The sequence below is a fragment of the Heteronotia binoei genome, chromosome 4 (assembly GCF_032191835.1).
Source record: "Heteronotia binoei isolate CCM8104 ecotype False Entrance Well chromosome 4, APGP_CSIRO_Hbin_v1, whole genome shotgun sequence".
Classification (NCBI taxonomy): Eukaryota; Metazoa; Chordata; class Lepidosauria; order Squamata; family Gekkonidae; genus Heteronotia; species Heteronotia binoei.
In genome coordinates this window covers 68221650-68243336 of record NC_083226.1, presented here as the reverse complement: position 1 = coordinate 68243336, position 21687 = coordinate 68221650, and the positions used below count along the sequence as shown (strand labels likewise).

The 21687-nt window shown below is 38.6% G+C and overlaps 1 protein-coding gene across 1 annotated transcript in view; it reads right to left on the bottom strand.

Annotated features, from left to right (window-relative positions):
• Positions 1 to 21687, bottom strand: part of PCSK5 (proprotein convertase subtilisin/kexin type 5) — a 429617-nt gene that overhangs the window by 25068 nt on the left and 382862 nt on the right. Inside the window, exons 25-28 of the mRNA XM_060237482.1 lie at positions 13219 to 13261; positions 12705 to 12847; positions 11199 to 11399; positions 294 to 377 (exon numbers count right to left, since the gene is read on the bottom strand). Coding sequence (XP_060093465.1) covers positions 294 to 377; positions 11199 to 11399; positions 12705 to 12847; positions 13219 to 13261 — 471 coding nt within the window. The remainder of the gene's footprint in view (positions 1 to 293; positions 378 to 11198; positions 11400 to 12704; positions 12848 to 13218; positions 13262 to 21687) is intronic.

Here is a 21687-nt window from a genome sequence, read left to right as displayed (position 1 = left end):
CAATTCAGAATTAATTAACAATTAAAAATCTATCAGATATAAAATTAAATTAAAGTGCCATAGTTCAAAATGTGTATAGGATGTATATGAATGTATATGAATAAACAAGCAGTATAAGAAGTAAAATTGTGTTATTTTTCTGGAGGAAAAAGGGCTATTAGAGTTTCATTAACTTTTAACTATGTATTTGAATAGCATATATCTGGAAGAATAGTAAAATTTCAAGAACTAGTTATGATACCAAAATATTTAATAATGCCAAGATATAATGCTGTAAAAATAATTTTTGCTACCTTGAGGACATGAAGTGCATATATAAGCCGCTTTTTCACAGGTTTTGCATGGAAGATCACATGGCTGAAACTGAGTACTTGTAGCTATATCAGGAAAAGAAAGAAAAAATGATTTTATAATGTGATATTTTGTAGATGTTTGCATTCTTGCCAGAATACCTCATTCCAAAAATACCTCATTAAAGATAACTGGACAGAAATGCAAATGATACTGATTCAATTGAATATCATACAATATAACAATGTACATATAATATATAAACAACACATTATGAATCAGATAAAAGAGGAATTGACCTTTTCCTATGACCATCTTGCTTCAAATGAATGCATGCAGAAAGGAACACAGTTGTATCTGCTATCCCTTCTCTTCCCTGCACATTATTTATTTATTCAAAACATTTCTATGCTGCCCTTTGACCCAACTCAGGGTCCCTATATGCTCATCTAAAGGTCAGAGAAGTACCTATGTACACACCATTTATATGCAATAGGCCCTTTCGAAGCAACCAGGCACCCTGTATTTTGCTACAAATACTGCACAGAATACATGTATACAGGTCATTATCCATCCCAATAGCTTTTACCTTGCAGCAGGAAACTGACTCAAATCTGTTCTCAGTGTGACATAAAACTACAGTGTGTGACAATATGCTGGTATGAGTGGTGGGGGGGGGGAGGCCATTACTACATGCTCTGTAAACATCTATTATAAAATTCCAATCAGATAATAAAATCCACTGTGGATTTTAAGCAGCAACTGAGCTTCTCCAGTGAAGAATGATCATGTGAACATGATATTTTGCAAATATTTGTGATATACTTAGTTTCCAGACAGGGTAGTATTTCTGATTCTCCACCAGAGGGAAATATGTACTAGGAATAGAGGGTCTGTGTGAAGCATATGCCATACTAAACACTTATCACCCAACCATTTTACTGCCTTCCAATCCAGTCAGATATAAACACTTAATAAATACTTAATTTCAGAGCTGCTTTTGACATTGCCTGGGATTTAAGGTACATGAAAGATCACATTGGCGAGGTTATTAATCCCTCTGTGCTGGAGAAGATGAGAAAACCTGCATAATGTTGCTGAATGTTTTATGTCATTGGGAAACAGAAGTGTGCATGATATCTTTCCTGTATGAAAGATTTCAACTTTTAATATAACATAAAAGTCTTCTAATAGGCAGTCGTTTGTTTGGATGTATAAAGTTATAGTAGTATAATTTTGATCAGTTATCCAGCAGTATCCCTCTGTAGTATTCACTACCTACATGTATTTAGCAATGCTAACAAAACAAATCCTAGGTGCAGCTCCAAGGAAAACAGCTACAAGGATTCTATGGCTAATAGGAAAATTGCTAGGACAGACAATGGACAGTTATCAGCTTGATCGATATTTGACCTCTTACACAGTGATAAATGCGCTGCACAAGACTGTTCTCCAATTTTGTAGTTAAGCTTTATTGTATGTATTATAGAGTCTTCTAATCATTCTCTGATTTTATAATTTAGTTTTTATTGCATGGTTTGTTGCAAGTATTATACCATTTTTATTGTACTGTTGTAAGTGGTGTGATCAGCCTTGCGTTTCAAAGAGAAAGGTGGGCTATAAATGAAGTCAATGCATCTTAAACTAGTGATAATTGATACTATATTTGTTCAATAGTTGACTTTATACCTGTTCAAAAGCAGGTAGGTTGACATTCCTATTAATTAATTAATTAATCACCAAAGGGTGATTAACATGTGGCATTCACTGCCACAGGAGGTGGTGGCGGCCACAAGTATAGCCATCTTCAAGAAGGGTTTAGATAAAAATATGGAGCACAGGTCCATCAGTGGCTATTAGCCACAGTGTATGTGTGTATATAAAATTTTTTGCCACTGTGTGACTCAGAGTGTTGGACTTGATGGGCCGTTGGCCTGATCCAACATGGCTTCTCTTATGTTCTTAATTAATGATTATTTTAGTAGGCACCTTTTAATTTAAAACAAAATCAAATTGGAACATATGAAACTTGAAAGGAAGGAATTCACAGAACAGACCTATCCCCCCCCCCCTATCTTCTGAAAAGTTGCTTCTGAGGGTCAGGAACAGGGATGGCCCTAGACGCTCTGGCACCCTAGGCAAGGCTAACTTCCGGTGCTCACCCCCCCCCCCCCCGCACTGATAACATCATAGAGTCACATGAGGGGCACCCAATTCGGTGCTCCCAAGAGGCTAGCGCCTTAGGCAATCACCTAGTTTGCCTAGTGGCAGGACCAGCTCTGGTCAGGAACAAAGTGGTATATAGAGCAGGAGTTGTAGCTTAAGTGAATTTGTCAGCAATAACCCCTCTCCTGCTTCCACCATTACAGCAAAAAACTCACACAGAGAGGAAGTTATTTCTGCCTGTTACCCCTTCTTGCTGCAGCCCCTGTGCTATATCTCACACTGTTTCTTAACAGAGTCCCTCAGCCTTCAGAAACACCTTCTCAGAGCAAGTAAGGAGCTGCAGGAGAAAGTGGGGCCAATCCACTCCACGAACTCTTTCAATTCAAAATTCTTTGGATCTAACTCCATGTCACCTGAGATGTATAGTGCAATAGACCCCGGACATCTTTCATTAAAGACACCCAATTCCTGCAAACAGAATGAACTACACTAATGGCACATGTCCGCATTTGCTTACTTGTAATTTAAGGTCAGGTAACACAGAGATATGAATGAAACATCTCTGTGTTTTGTACATTTATTTCTGGTTAGTGCTTGGAATTACTTGGGTTTTTTTGCCTGAGAGTTCAGGAACATTAAGGATTCTCCTTTCACAATGCAGTGTTAATATTCTAAATAAGATCTTTATTCATATTGGACAGTGTGGCTTTTGTGCTTCTTAACTGAAAATGAATAGAATTATCTCATGTAAATTTTCTGGTATAACTGTCCCTGAAAACTGATGAATTCATTTTTCCTTCAGAAGCAAACCTGTTGATAAGGAGAGGATTGGTGGGAGGAAAATGGTACTGCTTTGCAGAATCACAGCAATGAACACATACCTTAAGTTGATAACCTATTTAGTTAATAACGTGTGTATCATGAATGTGATTTGATTGAGCTACAGTTCCCCCCACCAGTGGGAGTATTTTTTCTTAGATTTCATTCTTCTCATGGATTTTCAGATTTTAATAAGGCATAATGTAAACAATATATTCATATAATAAAATCCAAGCATTCTAGTCAGTCTCTGGAACTTATCAGAATTAAAAATTAGTGGGAACTATAGAGTAGCTAAGAATGAAGTCAGCTACCCAGCATTTTTCAGTCTAGTTATTTCAGTGACAGCTACAACAGTAATTTAATAAATGAAAATGTAAAATATACTTATGCAGCTTCAGGGGAATGAAACAGAATATAATATAACATAATATAACTTTCTGCACAGTTTTCTTTTACTCCATACATTAGAAAACCAAAGGGCAAGAAGGTGTTGAGATTTGCACAATTCTAAGATCTGATGATATCTAGGGGTGAACAAGGGAGAGATGGTGTTAGGATAACTGCTAGCCAGGCACAGTGAGGAAGGGTGTGAAACAAGCAGAGTCTGTCCCCCACCCACCCCTGTGTCAGTCAGCACTACTCAGATACCCAGGGGGGGGGGGGTTTGTAGCAGGAACTCATTTGCATATTAAGCCACACACCCCTAATGTAGCCAATTCTCCAAGAGCTTATAGGATTCTTAGCACAGGGCCTACTGTAAGCTCCAGGAGGATTGGGTACATTAGGGGGTGTGGCCTAATATCCAAAGGAGCTCCTGCTACAAAAAAAAGCCCTGCCGAAACCTGCATGAATAATTCAAACTTAGTTGAATAGCATGGGGAAAGGATTAATCCTTCCAGGTGATTCTCACTGCAGCATCAGTCCAGAGGAGATGGCTGGGGAGGAAAGTTGCTATAGTCTACTATATTGCTTTTTTAAAAAGCAGGTTTTGGCAGCTTTTACACCCTGACTTCCTTTTAGTGACTTGTTTTAATCACTATAATTTTTAATGGCTGTGTTTTAATGGCCTTGTTTTGTTCTAGTTGTGAGCTGCCTTGAAAGGCCTCTGGAGAGACAGTGTTTCAGTTCTCTAAATTAATAAATTATAGTTCCATGTGATTTTCCAGATGTTTTTTCACAGTTCAGAATTCCATCCTTGTTGTTAATATGGTAGTTACTATAATTTTGGAGATGAGAGGGTTATTTAGCTTGATAGTTTGGTTTTGTGTTTTATCTTAAATCCTGTGTTATATAATTTCATAGCCTATGATTTATATGAATGTACCTATTAATAAATGAGAAAATGGATGGGAAGTTGGCGGGACTTTGTATTAATAGAGAAAAATCAAAAATTCTGTGTAAAAATATGCAGATAAACAAGCAACAAGAATTACAGAGACTAACGGGCTGTGAAGTCACCTCCAAGGTAAAATATCTGGGGGTGGAGATAACAATGAAGAATATTGATCTGTTTAAAAATAATTATGAGAAGTTATGGCGTAAAATGGATGAAGACATGCTAAAATGGAACAAGCTTAATTTGTCATTATTGGGTAGAATAGCTGCAATTAAAATAAATATCTTACCAAGAATAATGTATTTGTTTCAAACTATTCCTATTGTGAAGGATAGTAAACAATTTGATAAATGGCGAAGAAAAATTTCAGAATTTGTGTGGGCTGGGAAGAAACCAAGGATTAAAATGAAAATTTTGACAGATGCAAAAGAGAGAGGTGGATTTCAATTACCGAATTTAAAATTATATCAGGAAGCAGTTTGTTTAGTGTGGATAAAAGAATGGATAACGCTGTAAAACAAAAAACTTTTACTGCTGGAAGATCATGGAAATAAATTTGGCTGGCACGCGTATTTGTATTATGGGAACAAGAAGATGGACGTTTTTCTCTCTCACCATTACATAAGAAATAATTTGTTAAATACGTGGATGAAATATAAGAAGTATGGAGATGAGAGAAGACCGTTGTGGATAGTACTAGCTGAAGCAATACAAATAACAGCTGAGATAGGTGAAGAAAAATGGTTGTCATATAATCAACTATTAAAAATACAAAGTGGCAAAATAGAACTGAAAACTGCTGAAGAGTTGAATAATAAATATGATTGGTTTCAAATGCAACAACTAAGGAGCTTGGTGGAGAATGACATTAAAACTGAAGGAATAAGAAAAGAACAAACAGAAATGGGAAAAGTTCTGCTTGGAGACAATGATAAATTAATTTCAAAAGTATATAAATTACTTCTACAATGGTCTACAGAAGATGAAGTAGTGAAATCTCAAATGATTAAACGGGCAATTAATGTAAATAAAGAAATACAGAAGGAAACTTAGGAATATTTGTGGAAGAACTCTATGAAACTCTCAACAGGTCAAAGTATTAAAGAAAACTGTTTTAAGATGATGTATAGATGGTATATGACTCCTAAAAAATTGGCAAAGATGAATAACAAGATGCCAGACAGATGTTGGAAATGTAAAAAGCATGAAGGGTAGGTAAAAGTAATATATGGGATAGAGAAAAAAAGTAGTTATTAATGATATAAGAAATTGAATATATTACTATAAGTTACTAATAAAATTGTTTGCACCAATAAATGAGAAAATGGAAAGGCTTTTTAAAAGTTCTAATTTTGAGGTTTTGTTCCTGTGCTGGATTCTTTAGATGGGTTAGGTATTCTATTAATATAGTCACCCCTAAAGCCTAATCATTTCCTTTAGGAGCTGGTGACAAGTGAGGGTGTGGGATCAGGAGGGAAGGATGTTTTCCTGATGATGTGATGTCTAGGGTTGTCAGGGAACCAGCAGAAGATAGGGCAGGCAAGGACTCACAGCCTGGAGGGGTGGAGGCAATCAGTCAGCTTGGAGCAATGAAGTTGCTTCCAGCATTACCCAGAAGTAATGTTATCACTCTTGAAATTATGCTTTAGCTTTCACCCCAGTGTGATAATTTCATTTTTGTGTTGCACCAGAAGCACCATCATTATGTCAGGGACACAGATCACAACTTCCCCCATTTCCCCAGGCATTTTTTCCTCTCACCCAGAAGCAATAAGCAATGGGAACTCTGGATGGGGAGCTGGCCCTTAGCATCTGTGGGGCATCCTGTGGCCATGTCCCTGACTTTCCATTCGTGCCCCACAAGTGACTGGCTGCCAGTATGTTGGCTCTCCAAGAGCTCTCAGTTGAGGAGGCAGGCAAGAGACAGGGCAGTGAGTGTGGCAGTTCCTAGCAAAAGACAGCTCAGAGGGCATTTAACTCAACTGCATTTAACTCAACTGCATTTACATGCCTTCTGAGTTCCCTTCCATGGGGCAAGAAAGCTTAGAAGAGTACTCAAGAGTAGTGCCTTCAGCACTTTTCCAATGATTCCACTTTCTGCTAGCCCAGTCCTGCTGTATATCACCTAGGTCATTGTGGGTCTTTCAAAAACATCCCCATAAGCCTTTGGGAAACATGCAAATTAATTTGTGGGAGGTATAAATCAAATAAATAAATAAAAGCAGAATGTCAAGAATAATGTTAGAAATGAATTTTGAAAGGCACACAAAGCTGAAAACACTTTTTAAATTTTCTCATATTTTCAGGAAAAAGTATCAAAATTTGAAAGTATTTCAGGACTAGGATTACCAACCTCCAGTTCATCTCTTGCAATTAGAACTGATCTCCAGGCAATCATCTCCTCTGGAGAAAGGGATTGACTCTATGGTATTATACCACAGTGAGGTCCAACCCTCCTCACCAAATCCCTTCTTCTCCAGGCTCCATCATCAAAACCTCCAGGTACTTCCCAATCCACAACCCTGTCCAGGACACAATACTATGTATGAAGTAGCTCTTGACATTTTATTTTGATAAAGGTTTTGGAACCAGCTCAACTGTAAAATATCTGCAGGCTTTTTAGTTTAGTTTAGTTTTTTTTTAACATGCACAGAGACATCACACTTAATTGATTTTCTCTTTTGCTGCGTTCAAAAAAATATGGTGGCTCTATGGTTTAAATGAACTTAAAAGGTTGGAGATGTTACATCTGTGACAATAAAGCCCCTTCAGCTTGTTAAACATCTAGTTGCATTGAACCACTGTGTGTTTTCAAACAATGAATCAGGTTCTTCAATATTATGTCTCCTGGCTCCCAAAATAATTTCATCATCTGGTACACAAAATAGAATACAGATGTTTTGAACTACACATATAGGCCCAGACAATTTTTTCTTCTTGACTTACCCTTGAATACCAGACAAATTTAGATCCATTCTTTCATGTTTCATCACAGTTTATCCTGCTCAGGGACTGAATTTCTTAATCTCCTCAGAGGATTTGCAAATATGTCATCCTATTAAAAAGTAGCTATATACACCTGCAGCCTGAAACTAGAGTTCTAGCCTCACACATGTCCCTTCCTTCTCTACCATAGCCCCCACACACTGATGATTGTATATTTGCATTTTCTTCTCTTTTCACAATGGGACTGAGGGATGATGGGGATTCTGTGATGCATGGCAGTTTTGTGACTGTATAAACAAATTATTGGATGAGGCACATAAAGGGTCTGTATTGGGGTTTTCCTCTCTGCCTGTTACCCATGATCATAGAGGAGGTAATCTGCACATAGAAACCTGTTTGGATCAGGTCCCATGGGTCAATATTCTCTCTCTCTCACACACCCACACCCACACAACTTGATCATTCTTTCATTTATACTTATGCAAGGAATACAAACTGAGTTTTTCCCCTTCTCTGTTTAGAAATCTCACTTCTACATGTGAGAAGAGATTTTAATGATAATCTCTACGGAACCATCTTTCAAAATGCAAAATATCTTTTTGTAATCATAGAAAGAGTTCTGGGCATTCTCTGAGAGACAACATTTGAAGTATTAGTGCCAAAACACAAAGTAATGAAAGCTCATTAATGATGATTAATTCAGTAATGATGATTTCTTGGCACCTAAATAGAATTATCCAGTCATGATCCCAAACTTATTCTTGGACGATCACTTCAGTTGCCCTATGGAACTGTGAAATGTTTTGTTAAACAGAATTTGTGGCAATGAATATTCTAGTTAGGCTAAATTGACATTATAATTTATAACTTTATATTAAGATTCACTTAAACCCTGAAGTAATTTTAATTCTATTAGTATAATTGTCCTAATTATACAAATTATGAAATATACTAGAAGGGTATTATTTCAACTGCTAAGAACAATTTCCTAAGCCATTTTTATGTGGTAAAACTGTTACAAGTTGCATTTAGCGTTTTGTGCAGCTGTTGGATCAGAAAGGAGACTCTGGTGTGCAGCACTTTTAAAGGAATGTGACTGCCTGAGGAGTTAGGCAGACATGAGTCCTTTGTTTTGTGTCAGGTGAGCTAGAATGGTGGTCTTGAGATTTGTATGCCATGGAAGAGTCTATTGATCTTTGGGCGGATCCAAATGGACTAGAAATAATGGTGCAGTTTTCAAAAATCAGTGCTTGTAGACTCAATCCAGCTCACATTTAGTTTCGGTTGTGCTACTTTCTCACTACATTTTTGCTTATACTTCTACAGACGCTGCAAGAAGCAATCATACAGTCCATCCTATTTTATTTATTAGAATAAACAATCCATTTTTCCTGACTCATGATGGCTAACAATTAGGGTTGCCAATCACCAGTTGTGGGCAGGGGATCTCCTAGTTTGGAAGCCCTCCTGTTATCAGAAAGTGTGTTGTGTGTGTGTGTGGGGGGGGAATGCCTGCTGGACACTCCATTATATCCTATGGAGACCAGTTCCCACAGGGTATAATGGAGAATTGATTCCTGGGTATCTGGGGCTCTGTTTTTTGAGGTAGAGACACCAAATCTTCAGCATAGCATCTGGTGCCTCTGCTCAAAACACCCCCAAGTTTCAAAAGGATTGGACTGGGTCCTGTTCTATGAACCCCGAAAGAAGGTACTCCATCTTTCATTATTCCCAAATGGAGAGAAAGTGTGCAGTCCCTTTAAACGTGATTGCCAGAACTCCATTTGGAGTTCAATCATGCTTGTCACACCCTTGCTCCTGGCTCCACCCCCAAAGTCCCCAGATATTTCTTGAGTCAGACCTGGCAACCCTACTAACAATATTTTAAAATAGTTTTTTAGAAGTCTTACATCGCTTCCGGACAATGCTCAGGCTTTTTCTTTGGTGAACCTCCAGGGGAAAGTGCTTCCACAACTGTGGAGCAGCCAATGAGAACACCTCTCTTGCTGTCCTTTCCACCTGGACTTGATGCACGGATGGCACAATCAAGAGATCGTTCTTGGCTGACTGTAAGGATTGTGAATGGGCATAAAGGAGGAAGCGGCCTTTCAGGTTTGCAGAGCCCAAGCCATTTGAAGCGTGCAACTTCTCTCTCTCTCTCTCTATCACTAAAACAGGATTGATAATGATTATTCAGCCTTAAGAAAGAGAATCATAGTCTCTGAAGAGGCAAAAGTATATGACATTACTTAGTGATTAGGATAATTTACTATATATTAATCAATAATACATTAATATTATTGATTGGTTGTTGTATAGGTCATACTGATTATGGTTAAAATCTTGAATCAGCTGGTGAATCAGATTGTTTTAATAATTTAACAGTTTACTAAGCATTCAACTAAACTATAATCATGTTTCCTTAATTAGAAATCCATAAACTTCTAAAACACTACTTTGATGTAGTGTAATCTGTAGCAGGAAAACATCACAAATAAGGGGGGTCGGGAATTAAAAGCCCTTCTCTCCCTTGACTGGTTTCATCCATGAAATTGTAGTTCTTACAATGGTGTTCTGCAGGAGAAGACTGGTATGCTAAAACACCCACAGCAACTTGAGGCAAGCAACCGCCATAGTGCTGGCAGTGCTATAGGGACTGCTTGGCTTAGATCTAAGCTTCAGTGATGACAATGGCCACACCCATTGTTAACATTGTCTTTACCTGAATATTGGCTGCTTGGTCTACTGCCAGCACTGGGGAAGCCATTTGACTCAGCTTTCTCCTGGCCTCCTATAGTCTTCCAAGACAACAGCCTCCAGAATCATTCCTGATAAATTACACGGCCAGTACTGCTGGGCTTCCATTTTTTATTTAAAAATTTAGGAATTATAGTCACAGACCATTGTCTCTGTGACAATAAGTATTGAAACTATGGAGATGGAACAGAGCAGGAGACAAGAAGGCCCATGCATCTTATGCTGCAAAATGTTATGTTTCTTTTATTGATTGATTATAACCAGACTATTTCTTTTTTGTTGTTTCCAAATAATAATAACATTCTGCTGTCAAGTTGCCATCAACTCATACGGAATTCCAGGACCATGAGGCTTTCAAGGCAAGTGATTAGCAGAGGTGGTTTACCATTAACTTCCCTTAGCATAGCAATCCCAATTTTCCTTGGTAGACTCCCCTCTAAGTATTAACTAGGGCCAAGTGTGCTTTAATTCCAGGCTCTGGTAAGATTAGGCTAGCTGGGACTATTCAGGCTACTGCTATTTCCAAAGCCACTTAAAAAAAAAAACCCAGTTCTTCAACCAAACTAAGAAGCACCACCTTGATATACTTATGGAATGTGATTTGCTTCAAGTGAGGCTCATTGCTACTCAGTATATTCTATCAAATAACTAATGTGTGGAAGTTATGTATTAAAAAGAAATTCTGACTGCTATGGTTAGTTTTAATCTCTGTATGTAACAGTGATGACACACATAGAAAACTAAATGCAATATTTTAGATTTTTATAAACAAAATATGTTCTGGGATTTTGAAAGACCAGTGGTTCCCTTTCTATCATAAAACAATAATGGTTACTATGGGAGAGACTTTATAAGATTTGGAGAAATTAGAACAATATACCATTCCAGAATTTCCCATCTACTTGCTTGCTTTTGGGCTTCACACACTTTCCATGGACTAGTTCCAAAGTTCCTTTGCAGCTAGTGCATTCATTGTAGTCGAACCCTTCACATGTTGCACAGGTCCTGTGACATGGTTCACATTCTGCTGTGATCTCATCACTGTAGAAACCTGCTCCACAGTCATTCACACATTTTGCATCTGAAGCATAAACACAAAGCCTTTATATCATGATGTCAGCAAGGCACACATTAACACCTTTAGTTGGAGAACTGACAATACAGTGTGCTCTACTCACAGGACTCATATATGCTTCTGGCAGCTCTGTGTACTTATCAATAACTATTAACCATTATCCATAGTTGGTGTAAACTAAGAACAGCTTCACATATTTTATTTGATTGGCTCATTGCTAGATCTAAACAATCCAGATGTAATCTGCATAAACTATTGCAGAGGATATGCACATTAGCCCCCAAACTAAATCGATATATATATACAGAGATTATTTTTTCCTCAGGAATAAACTGCCCAAATTCTCTACAGCCTCTTCCCATAATACTTTTTACTCAGGTGAGAGTTGCCCTGTTAGTGGAGCCATTTCTGGATAACATTTTCTGGCATTCTGGATTCCTGTTGCAGCTTGGAGTGCATGAATATGTTGAAAAACTATAAATCAGAGCCACAACCCGTCTTCCTTATGATATAAAAAATCAGTATGCTTAGCCTCTGACCATAGAAAATCCAGCATGAGCAAGATGTGTACGTGCTGCCAACTCACAATGGGGGGTACATATGTTCTAGTCTTATAAAGGGCTTAATGTGTCTTCATAGAGGTCAACACAAGTCTTGGAATATTTTAATAATTCCATGTTTATCCCCAATCATTTTGACATAAATTAGTTCATACAAACCCATGAAAAAACAAAACAAAACCCCAGCATGGCTGTGAAGACGTATCACCAGTGTTATAACTCCCATTCATTTAAATAAAGCATACAGAACTATAGGGAAAGTTTTGTAAAGTTCTGAGACTGATGATTTGTCATTACATGACAATCCTGGCACATGTTCCTCTCTTTCTTCCATGTTATGATCTAGCTAGGTTTTTAATGCTGGATTCTTAATGCGGAGTTTTTAACTGTCAATAAATTTTAATTATGTTTTAATTATCTTTAATTTTGTAAACTGTTTTGTGCAGGTTCTATGGAGAGGTGGCATAGACAGTTTGCAAATAAATAAAATGATCTCTTCATGCAGCAGTGTTGGAAGCAGTTTACAAGGACTTCCTAATGAATCATGTGTTGAATTTGGACATGTTAGAACCTTTAAACCAGAAAATGCCCTGTATTTCCATAAGGGGATTGATTATTTGGGGAAAAACTACAGTGATGGGAAGAGGACCCGCAATACCATAGATTCAAGATTATAGATAGAATCTTTCAAATGTAAACCCATTTTTCCTTCTGGGTAAAGAATGACATTTTCAATGAGCTTGTGTATTACCAAGGAGAAAAAAGCCTTCTGTACACCAGTAACACCCATGTTGGTCACAGCTTCCGCAATGTGGTTGGCAGTCTATGCAAAGGAGAGGATTTTCATCATTGTAGGTATTTTGAGGACAACTTCTATAACACTTCTGCTTGTACCTGAAGATTTAAAAAAAAACATTTATGATACTGGTGTTCCTTTTTCTGAAGCAAGCAAGCAACAAAACCATGAATCTTAGGTATGAAATTGAATTGGAAGAAACATGCACAACTCTCCCACTGGAAATGTTCCATGTAGAAGGATCATTTTTAAAAATTAAAAAAACATCCATTCCATCCTGAAAATGAGCATTGGCAATATTAGACAATGTTCCTAACTATGTGTATTATCTGCTTTAATTTTAAAAATCCACCATTTTCTTTTCTTAGCTCTGAAATATCTGTATCAGAGCACTTGACAACTTTGCAAAGAAAGCACTATTTTTTATCAGAAAAAAGTAAAAAAAGGAATAGGTAGAGCGAGAACTTACATATAATAATTATGAATGCATGATGTACAGATTCTTGGGGCATCTGCAATCAAAAGCAAAACACACAGTGAGAATAAGACTGTACCAATCTTTCATTTATCTAGATTTCACTTCCTCAGACAAAGAACGGAAGCATCTACAATGTTTACAGGAACAGAGAGTTCTGTTATTGGGTTGTATTGCTGCTGCTATCTAGAATTTAATTTGCATACTTCATGTGTTTAAAAAACCTTCTACATCCATTATAGCAGTTCCGATCTATACATCAGCTGTGTTAGGTAGGCCAAAACCACTAATCTTATATTGGCAGATGGGAAGCTAAGATAGAGTACACAATAAGTTGCTTAAGAAATTGTGGCTGAAGAAAAACGTGAATGTTTTGATACCTATTTATTTGTATATGTATTTCCCTTGTAGTCAACAGGTGATTGGGTATTTTAGGTCAGTTTATGTTGTTTGCTGATATGCCTTTCATTATTGCATTGTCTTGATCTTACTCAACATAACAGATCTGACTTTGCATATTTTTAGTAGTTCACTGTAAACTTTTTAAAATGACAAACAAATGCACATGGGGAGAAGGAACAGGATAATGGCAGCAGATTCCATCCTGATGTAAGTGTGTGAAATCTGAAACACAGCCTTCATGTGTATGAGCATTCTTGGAAACCTTGACAAAATATGAGGTTTCCCATTGCAAGGGGTTTAGCCATATAACTGTATGCATGTAGACTTCTGCTGTGTTTTATGTTACTGGTGGTGTAAGCTTCTCCATATAAGCCCTTTTTATGCCATTTTTGCTTGGGTATTAATTAATATTGTTTACCTTAATTGATTGTTGTTAACTATATGGGGGTTTTACAATATTGAAGGATAAGATATTAATATTTTAGTAAAATAATCAGTTGCTCCTGAAGCTGAGGGAACAGTGATTTCCTCAAAGCCACCCAATAAGTGGCTGGGCAAAATTCTGAATTTGTTTATGCCTAACACTCTAGCCACTGACTTCAGAACTAGACTTCATATCATTTGTTAGAATTTATGCTAGTCCATTTCCTATTCTCTAAACATTGTGCTAAATGTATGAATCCTATTGCCTTAAGGTCAGGCAGTTGGAAATGTTGAGTGAATATGATTAAAGACCAATGATACTTGGGCAAGTAAAAAATCCAACGAACATCAGTTTCTCTGATCTCATCAGGACTCACTTGCTCCCTGTAGACCTCACATAACCTTAACATATTACATTTGGTATTCAATCAGGAACCCTTTTTTATCATATCATCTTCTCAAGTACTTCAAGAATCTTTTGCTTTTACAGGAGCTGAACTATCTTGCTGAAAGCAATATTTTAGAATTGTGATTCCTTTAAAGCAGGCAAACTAAAACTATCAGTTCTCCAAGGAGGCCAAGTGTAGAGGTGAATGCTGGCATGATATATCTCATGTTCATAAAATCAACTTGTAGGGATCTATAAAACAAACAATGGTTGGACCTCAGTAGATACATTGACGTTCCCATCACAACGAAAGGCATATTGTTATGCTAGCAGTTAGACCTTCTCCTGCAGAGAGTGCAGTTTGTACTTAGAGACAGGGCTTTTTTTTGTAGCAGGAACTCCTTTGCATATTAGGCACATACCCGTGGTTGGCAGGTTTAAAGAAGTTAGCAACTGTGATGCACCTGTAAATGTATTACTGTGAATAGGTTTATGCATAAAAACAGAATACTGGAACTATGATAGCTGCATCATCACCTGGAGAAACTATTTTAATTCCCATAACACTAAAAAAAAACCCCAAACCCTAATGAAACAAGCCAAAATAAGAAAATTTCTCAGACACAATCCTGATGATGAATAAGATGTTTTAAATAAGATGTTTTAAATTTTATATCTGGTTTTTAAAATTGAGTTTTATTGTATCTTATTGCACGAGGTATTCTGGTTTTTTCTTTCTTTTCTCTCTTCTTGTTTCTTTTGTTTTATTGCTGAATCTGGTTGTTTGATGCTATGGCAATATGTGCTAATGCAATAAATTGAATTGAATTGAATTGGCCAGGTCACAACCAGGCACCGGGCCATGCAAGCCTCAATGCCATGTTGCCAGGGGTGGCCTGACTGCCCCCTCCCCTCTTGCACTCCAGCCCCTGCACCCCATGCCACCGCCACTGACTGTATCACTCTCTGAGCTTCCTCCAGGCAGAGGACGCTCAGAGAGCGCTACAGAGACTGCATGCTAGCCAGAAGCCCTCCCCTGCCCCTCTCTGATGTTCAGAAACACCAGAGAAGGTTGGGGAAAGCTCCTGGCCAGCACGCAGTCTCAGTATCCACCTGGAGGACACTCAGGGCACGATACTGAGACTGCATGCCAGCCAGGCACGTTCCCCCACCCCTCTCTGATGTTCAAAAACACCAGAGAGGGGCAGGGAAAGCTCCTGGTCAGCACACAGCCTCAGTATCGCTCCCTGAGCATCTTCTGCCCAGAGGACGCTCAGAGCGTGATACTGTGACTGCACACCAGTCAGACACACTCCCCTGCCCCTGTGATATTTGGAAACATCAGAGAGGGGTGGGGAAACTCCTGGCCAGTGTTTCCTGTCTCCCAGCTCCATCTCCAAAGTCTCTTCGCTCCACCCCTGAATTTTAGTGAACCACAAAGGAGACGTAGAAATAACTGGGCCACGGGGGAAAAGTTTGGGAAACCCTGTTCTATGCCATTTCAATTTATCTTCAGTACAATTTGTAACAGGTGCTCCTAAATACTGCAGGAGCTGGATTTTGCTGCAACCTATTTGCAGCTTTACAATCAATCAAACTTCTGAGAAGGACTATGAGAAACTGACAGCTGGACACTCCTATAGTTCTTGTACACTTCCAAGACTACTATTTAAAAGTATCTTATATGCAACATTATGTGTTTTTTGTAAATAATGCTTCCAGTTTAATCTACCTTTTGCTTTATAGTGCTTTAGTATGGTAGTTTATATTACATGTCACCAAGAAAATATTTCTGAGCAAGGTCATAAGACTATATAATATTATTCTAAAAACCCTGCCACTTCCAGGCAGTTTGATTAAAGGACCTGAGCATTTGTCACTGAAGCAAGCCAAAAGTTCCTTTGGAACAGCAACTGGAAAGGTTTAAGTGCTGTTCTTGAAAGAGGACCAAGCTTTTATGCAAATGAATCTTTTCTTCTGCTCCCTTTAACAACCTTTGTATTCTGCAAGCTTCAGTGCATTGGAGGAATTTTTGTCAGTTTTTTTCTTCCTGAATGATAAAAACTTGGCCTTTGCACCTGATTGCTAAGACTGAAAAAGAATCAAAAGGCTGCACTCCTGCAGTCTCTCTCTAATGCACAGCATCGCCAGTGCAACTCAGATGGCAGAATGAGATACAATGCTCACTATTGCAGCATTGGAGTGGCTGTCTTCTCCTCAAGACTGTACTGACAATGGTGGGAGGAGTCATCCTATCTGGAAGATCTTTCCTGGTCAGCCTTCCTTTGAACTTCCTCCCCAGAATTTATAAAATCAAAGTCATGCAGCACTCAACTTTGGGGTCCCTCTGGTTCTCTGAGCCACTCCTTTCTGGGATATTAGTTGTGCTTTGATTAATGTAAAGCAAATGTTTATATTATTACCACTACATTTCCCCAGTGGCTCTCATACAAAACTAGCTAAAGTAACACAGACTATATTATAAAATATACAGAATAAATACCACAACAGGGTTTAGGTTGGTCAGAACTTTAAAGATGGATTTCTATGAATATGGCTCAGACTGTGAACTGTAGCCAGTTTAAATGCCATTTTTGTTCTTTTTTGGAGCGTGGTAGCAAATCCCAAAGTTTATTGGAGGGAAAGTTTTCAGGTTAATTTCTTTCAGTTTGTCAGCAGCAGCAGTATGATTTATTGCAATAGTCATAAATATGCACAAACTGAAGCATGAACCAAAATTTGTGCTGAATCAGCCAGTTCATGCTTCAGGAATGAAGGGTTTAGGAGAATGTGTGCCCATGATCTGCCCATGAACCTCTGAGGTTTATGCCAGCCATGAAGGCATTTAAATACCTTTAGAGTTTACTTAAGTGAGCTCCAAAGACATTTAAATGCCCCATGGCCTGACCAGAAGTGAGCTCCAAAAGCATTTAAATGCCTTTTGGTTTAAAAGACTTTGTGTGCAGCCGGAACAAACTGATTGCCCCTCATAAAGTAAAAATGCTTAATATGGGAAATGGAACACTTGGCAAGGTTAGCAGTCCTATTACAATGTGATATCCAGCTGAGTTTATAATTAAAGATAACCCCTAGATATTTATAGTTTTGAGTTTTTCAATCGATTGGTTGCCAATTAACCATTTCTGAGCACGTGAACTTTTGAGAAGACAATTACTTTTGATTTGAAGTAGTTAATAGAAAGAGAGTTTGTTGTTGTTCAGTCACACAGTCGAGTCTGACTCTTTGCAACCCCATGGACAAAGTCACACCAGGCCCTCCTGTCTTCCATCATCCTCCGATAAGAGAGTTACTTTTACGGTAATTATGAAAGGCATTCAGATATCGTTGCAGGCCCACTCTTGAACATGAGAGAATGGCGGAATTGTCAGCATACAAGAGTAAGGGGGTAGCTTGACTTCCAAGTTTGGGAAGATGATTGTTTAAATATTGGGCCAAATCTGTTAAAAAATAAATTGAAAAGATGTGGGGCCAGCATGCAATCCTCTAATCTAGAGGAAGACTATAAATGCTGATGATAAATGTTGATAAACCTGACTCCCATAAATATTGACTGACCAGGAGAACAGAATACACATTTTTCTACAAACCTAGAGAGGCCTTTACTGATCACAAAAAAGGGGGAGCTTACAAGACACCTCAAAATGTAGAAGCATCAGTTTGAGCACTGGGAAGGCATGTATTGAGCACTGATTATGTTGTTGCCCTCACTTCCATTCTCACCTCTGAAAGAGGAGGAAAGCTGGAGCTCAGCAGTGTTAGGGCAGTACCACTGCCTGCACCCCCTCCTTCTCTCTTCTTCCAGCTTTCAGGATGAAAAGAAGAGGGTGGCTGGAGATAGCAGGCATTTTGGCCAGTGACATTTGGGATGAGGGGGAGCTTAAGCATTCATTGCCAGCCCCCATGTCCTGGTAGTGTACAGCACTGAACTGAATGGAGAAGGGAGGAGAAGTGGAAGCTATGCCTCCTCCACTGGTGATGAAGGCAGATAGGTAGGTGGGTAAGGGAGGAGCAAGAGGGCAAGGGGGAAGGAATGGGTTTTACTACCACTCTCCATATCAGCTATGGATGGAGAAGTGATGCTATGAGTGGGTGTGTTAGTCAGTGAGTGACTGGCTGGCCAAGTGTGTGTGTGTTGGGGGGAGGATGGAATTCTTCCTCCTTTCCACAAGTCTTGGAGGTTCCCTACTTGTAAATAAATAATATCATGGGGGATTATTTTTTTTTAAAAAAAATATTTCATTTACTTGTAGAACTCTCTCTCATTCTGTATTTGTGATGTTACAATGTGCACAAGTAAGAGATCCTTTTCTAATTGGATATAAGTACACTGGGATCCTGTTGTGACTTGGATTAGAGACTTCTTAGATGTTTGGAATGAACATATAGCAGAAAATCTTCTTAAAAAGCATGAAAGGAAACTTTACTGAGATGAAGAACTAACACAGAGTACAGAACTTCAAGGAACTTTATGTGATTTATGGTATTATTTTATCATTTTAAATGTTCTTTAATTGTTCATATGTTTTAATATTTTCATAGATCTAGGTGGGTAACCATGTTGGTCTGAAGCAACATATCAAAATGTTGTCAAAGGCTTTCATGGCCGGAGTCCACTGGTTGTTGTAGATTTTTCCGGACTGTGTGGCCGTGGTCTTGGTATTGTGAGACCTGATGTATCACCAGCAACTGTGACTGACATCCTCAGAGGTGTAACCCAGAAAACTCAGGCAGGTGGGATAGGGCTGGGCACATTTTGTAGCAGGAGCTCCTTTGCATATTAGGCAAACCCCTGATGTAGCCAATTCTCCTGGAGCTTACAGTAGACCCTGGACTAAGAGCCCTGTAAGCTCTTGGAGGATTGACTACATCAGGAGGATGTGGCCTAATATGCAAAGGAGCTCCTGCTACAAAATGAGCCCTGGGGCTGAGTCATTTCATGTGGGTGCTTCCTGGGCTGTGACATGCTAATGCAGGAGCTTACTTTCATTAAAGAACCTCCTCAAGTAAGCTCCTCCATTAGCATGTCACAGCCCAGGAAACACCCACATGAAATTGATTCAGCCCTACCCCACCTGCCTGAGTCGATATAAATTACTTGCCTACCAACTTCTTCTCAATTTGAGAGAACTTCAGTTTTCTGGGTTACACCTCTGAGGATGCCAGTCACAGTTGCTGGTGAAATGTCAGGTCTCACAATGCCAAGACCACGGCCACAGAGCCCAGAAAATCTACAATAACCAACATAACAAAATTGTCCAGTGGCACTTTTAAGACCAACAAAGTTTTATTCAAGGTATGTGTACACAAAAGCTCATACCTTCAATAAAGCTTTGTTGGTCTTAAAGGGGCCACTGAATTCTAACTTTGTTTTAATATTTTCATGTTCACCACCTTGGGAATCCTGTTCAGATAGAGAGGCAGCATAAAATGTTATAAATAAGTAAATTAAATGATTGAATGTAATAAATTTTTGGATTCCCTAACTGATGTGAACTTTTATTATTATATGTCTTGATATTGGCATTTTTACCCTGGTTTTGCCCTAATTCACATTTGGCAGTATATGACACTTGGCACTTAGCTTACAGACGCTAATGGCTTCTGATCATATAAGAGAAATCTGAGAACAAAGTTACTAAACCAAAATCTCATCAGCTATTAAACTGGGATGAAGGGAGAGGTTTTATCCACTTGTCATGTGGAGGACAAGAAATTGTGTCTTCCGACAGGTTTCCATAGTTTTTGAATAGCCATGCATTTCACCAGATGTTCAAAAGCACTAGAACTATTTTAAAATTGAGATGAAAAAGTATATGGAGATGACATTATTATCTAACTGTAGATGAAACACTATATTTCAAAGCTTTGCTCTCTTAACTGGGGAACAGACAGGTAATACAGGTATAGACTAGTCTGTGAAGTACCAAGATAACATACAAATTTAATAAACACAAGTCTTTGGATAAGGACTTTTTAATGGGTCATTTCTGAACCCCCACTTTCCTGTTTTTGGAACAAAATGCATATGGTTTCTGGAGTAATAAGACTCAACAGACATGATCAATGAAAACTTTTTAATAAATCATGAACCGGGGCCTGTTTAACCTACACAATTTTTGTTGATCAGTTTTGAAGTATGTCATGAATTTTCCCACAACAGACATGATAAGCCATTCTATAGTGGACAGAATAACTTAGACAGCAGTCCTAAACAGATTTACTCTAGTCTAGTCAGATGCTACTCTAGTCTAGTCAGTGAGGTTTGCTTCCAAGGAAGTATTTTTAGGATTATACTGCTAGATTAGCAGTTCCCAATCTGCTGCTCAACATTGCCTTAGTACCTGTTAATGTCTTCCCTGGTACCCACTCACTTTTTGATCTGTGGGGATAAAATTCAAAGAGTGGAGCACTAAAAAGGGAGCTTTGGGTCAGTTCCTGCCAGGTAATTGACAAACAAAGTGGTGAGCTGATCCTGGACCACGGTGCCACAGCCTTGCAACCTGGACTTGGCTATAGACATAGTCTTTCTCTGGAGTTGAAAACCACATCATGTGGTCTCCTATCTATTTGGAACCAGTGTCTCTTCCCCAAAGCAAAGAGCTAATTCAGACTTCTTTGGTGCAGTGGAGGTGCTTCCTAAGAGTATAGAAGGTATTGCCCTTGCATCAACTAGGAGCATATATTCAGAAGCTCTTGGCTGTTTTGTGAATGATGCTTGGAGCCTCCATGTCAGCTTTCTGTAGTTGCACCCACTAACCTTTCTTTTTCTTAGCAACTGTTTTCATGACAAAAGGCATAAATAGCAAGCCATCATATACTAAAAGGGAAGCCTAAGGTTTATTACCTGATGTCAAGTCCCTGGACACACTCCTGTGGTTAAACAAGATTTGTTTATTGAAATACTGGAGATGCAAGGCAGGATGCTTCTTATGAAAACTGACAACGGCGGGAATGCATCTCTTCATATACCTTAGGTTGACTGTTACATTTCAAAGCGAAAGGCACCAAGCTGCTCGACTCTCCCCCCAGAGTTCCATTCTCAGGCCTTGTTGTAGGTTCAGACTTAATTCCTGGGAACTAGACCTTGGCTGGCTCCCCAGAAACTAGGTAGAACAATAGGTGCTTTTTACAGAGAAGAGATAGCACCAGTAAGCAGGGACGGGATGCAAGCAGGAGCCAGGCATGAGGTTACTACAGTGCATATAGCTATATAATAAGCAATGACAAGA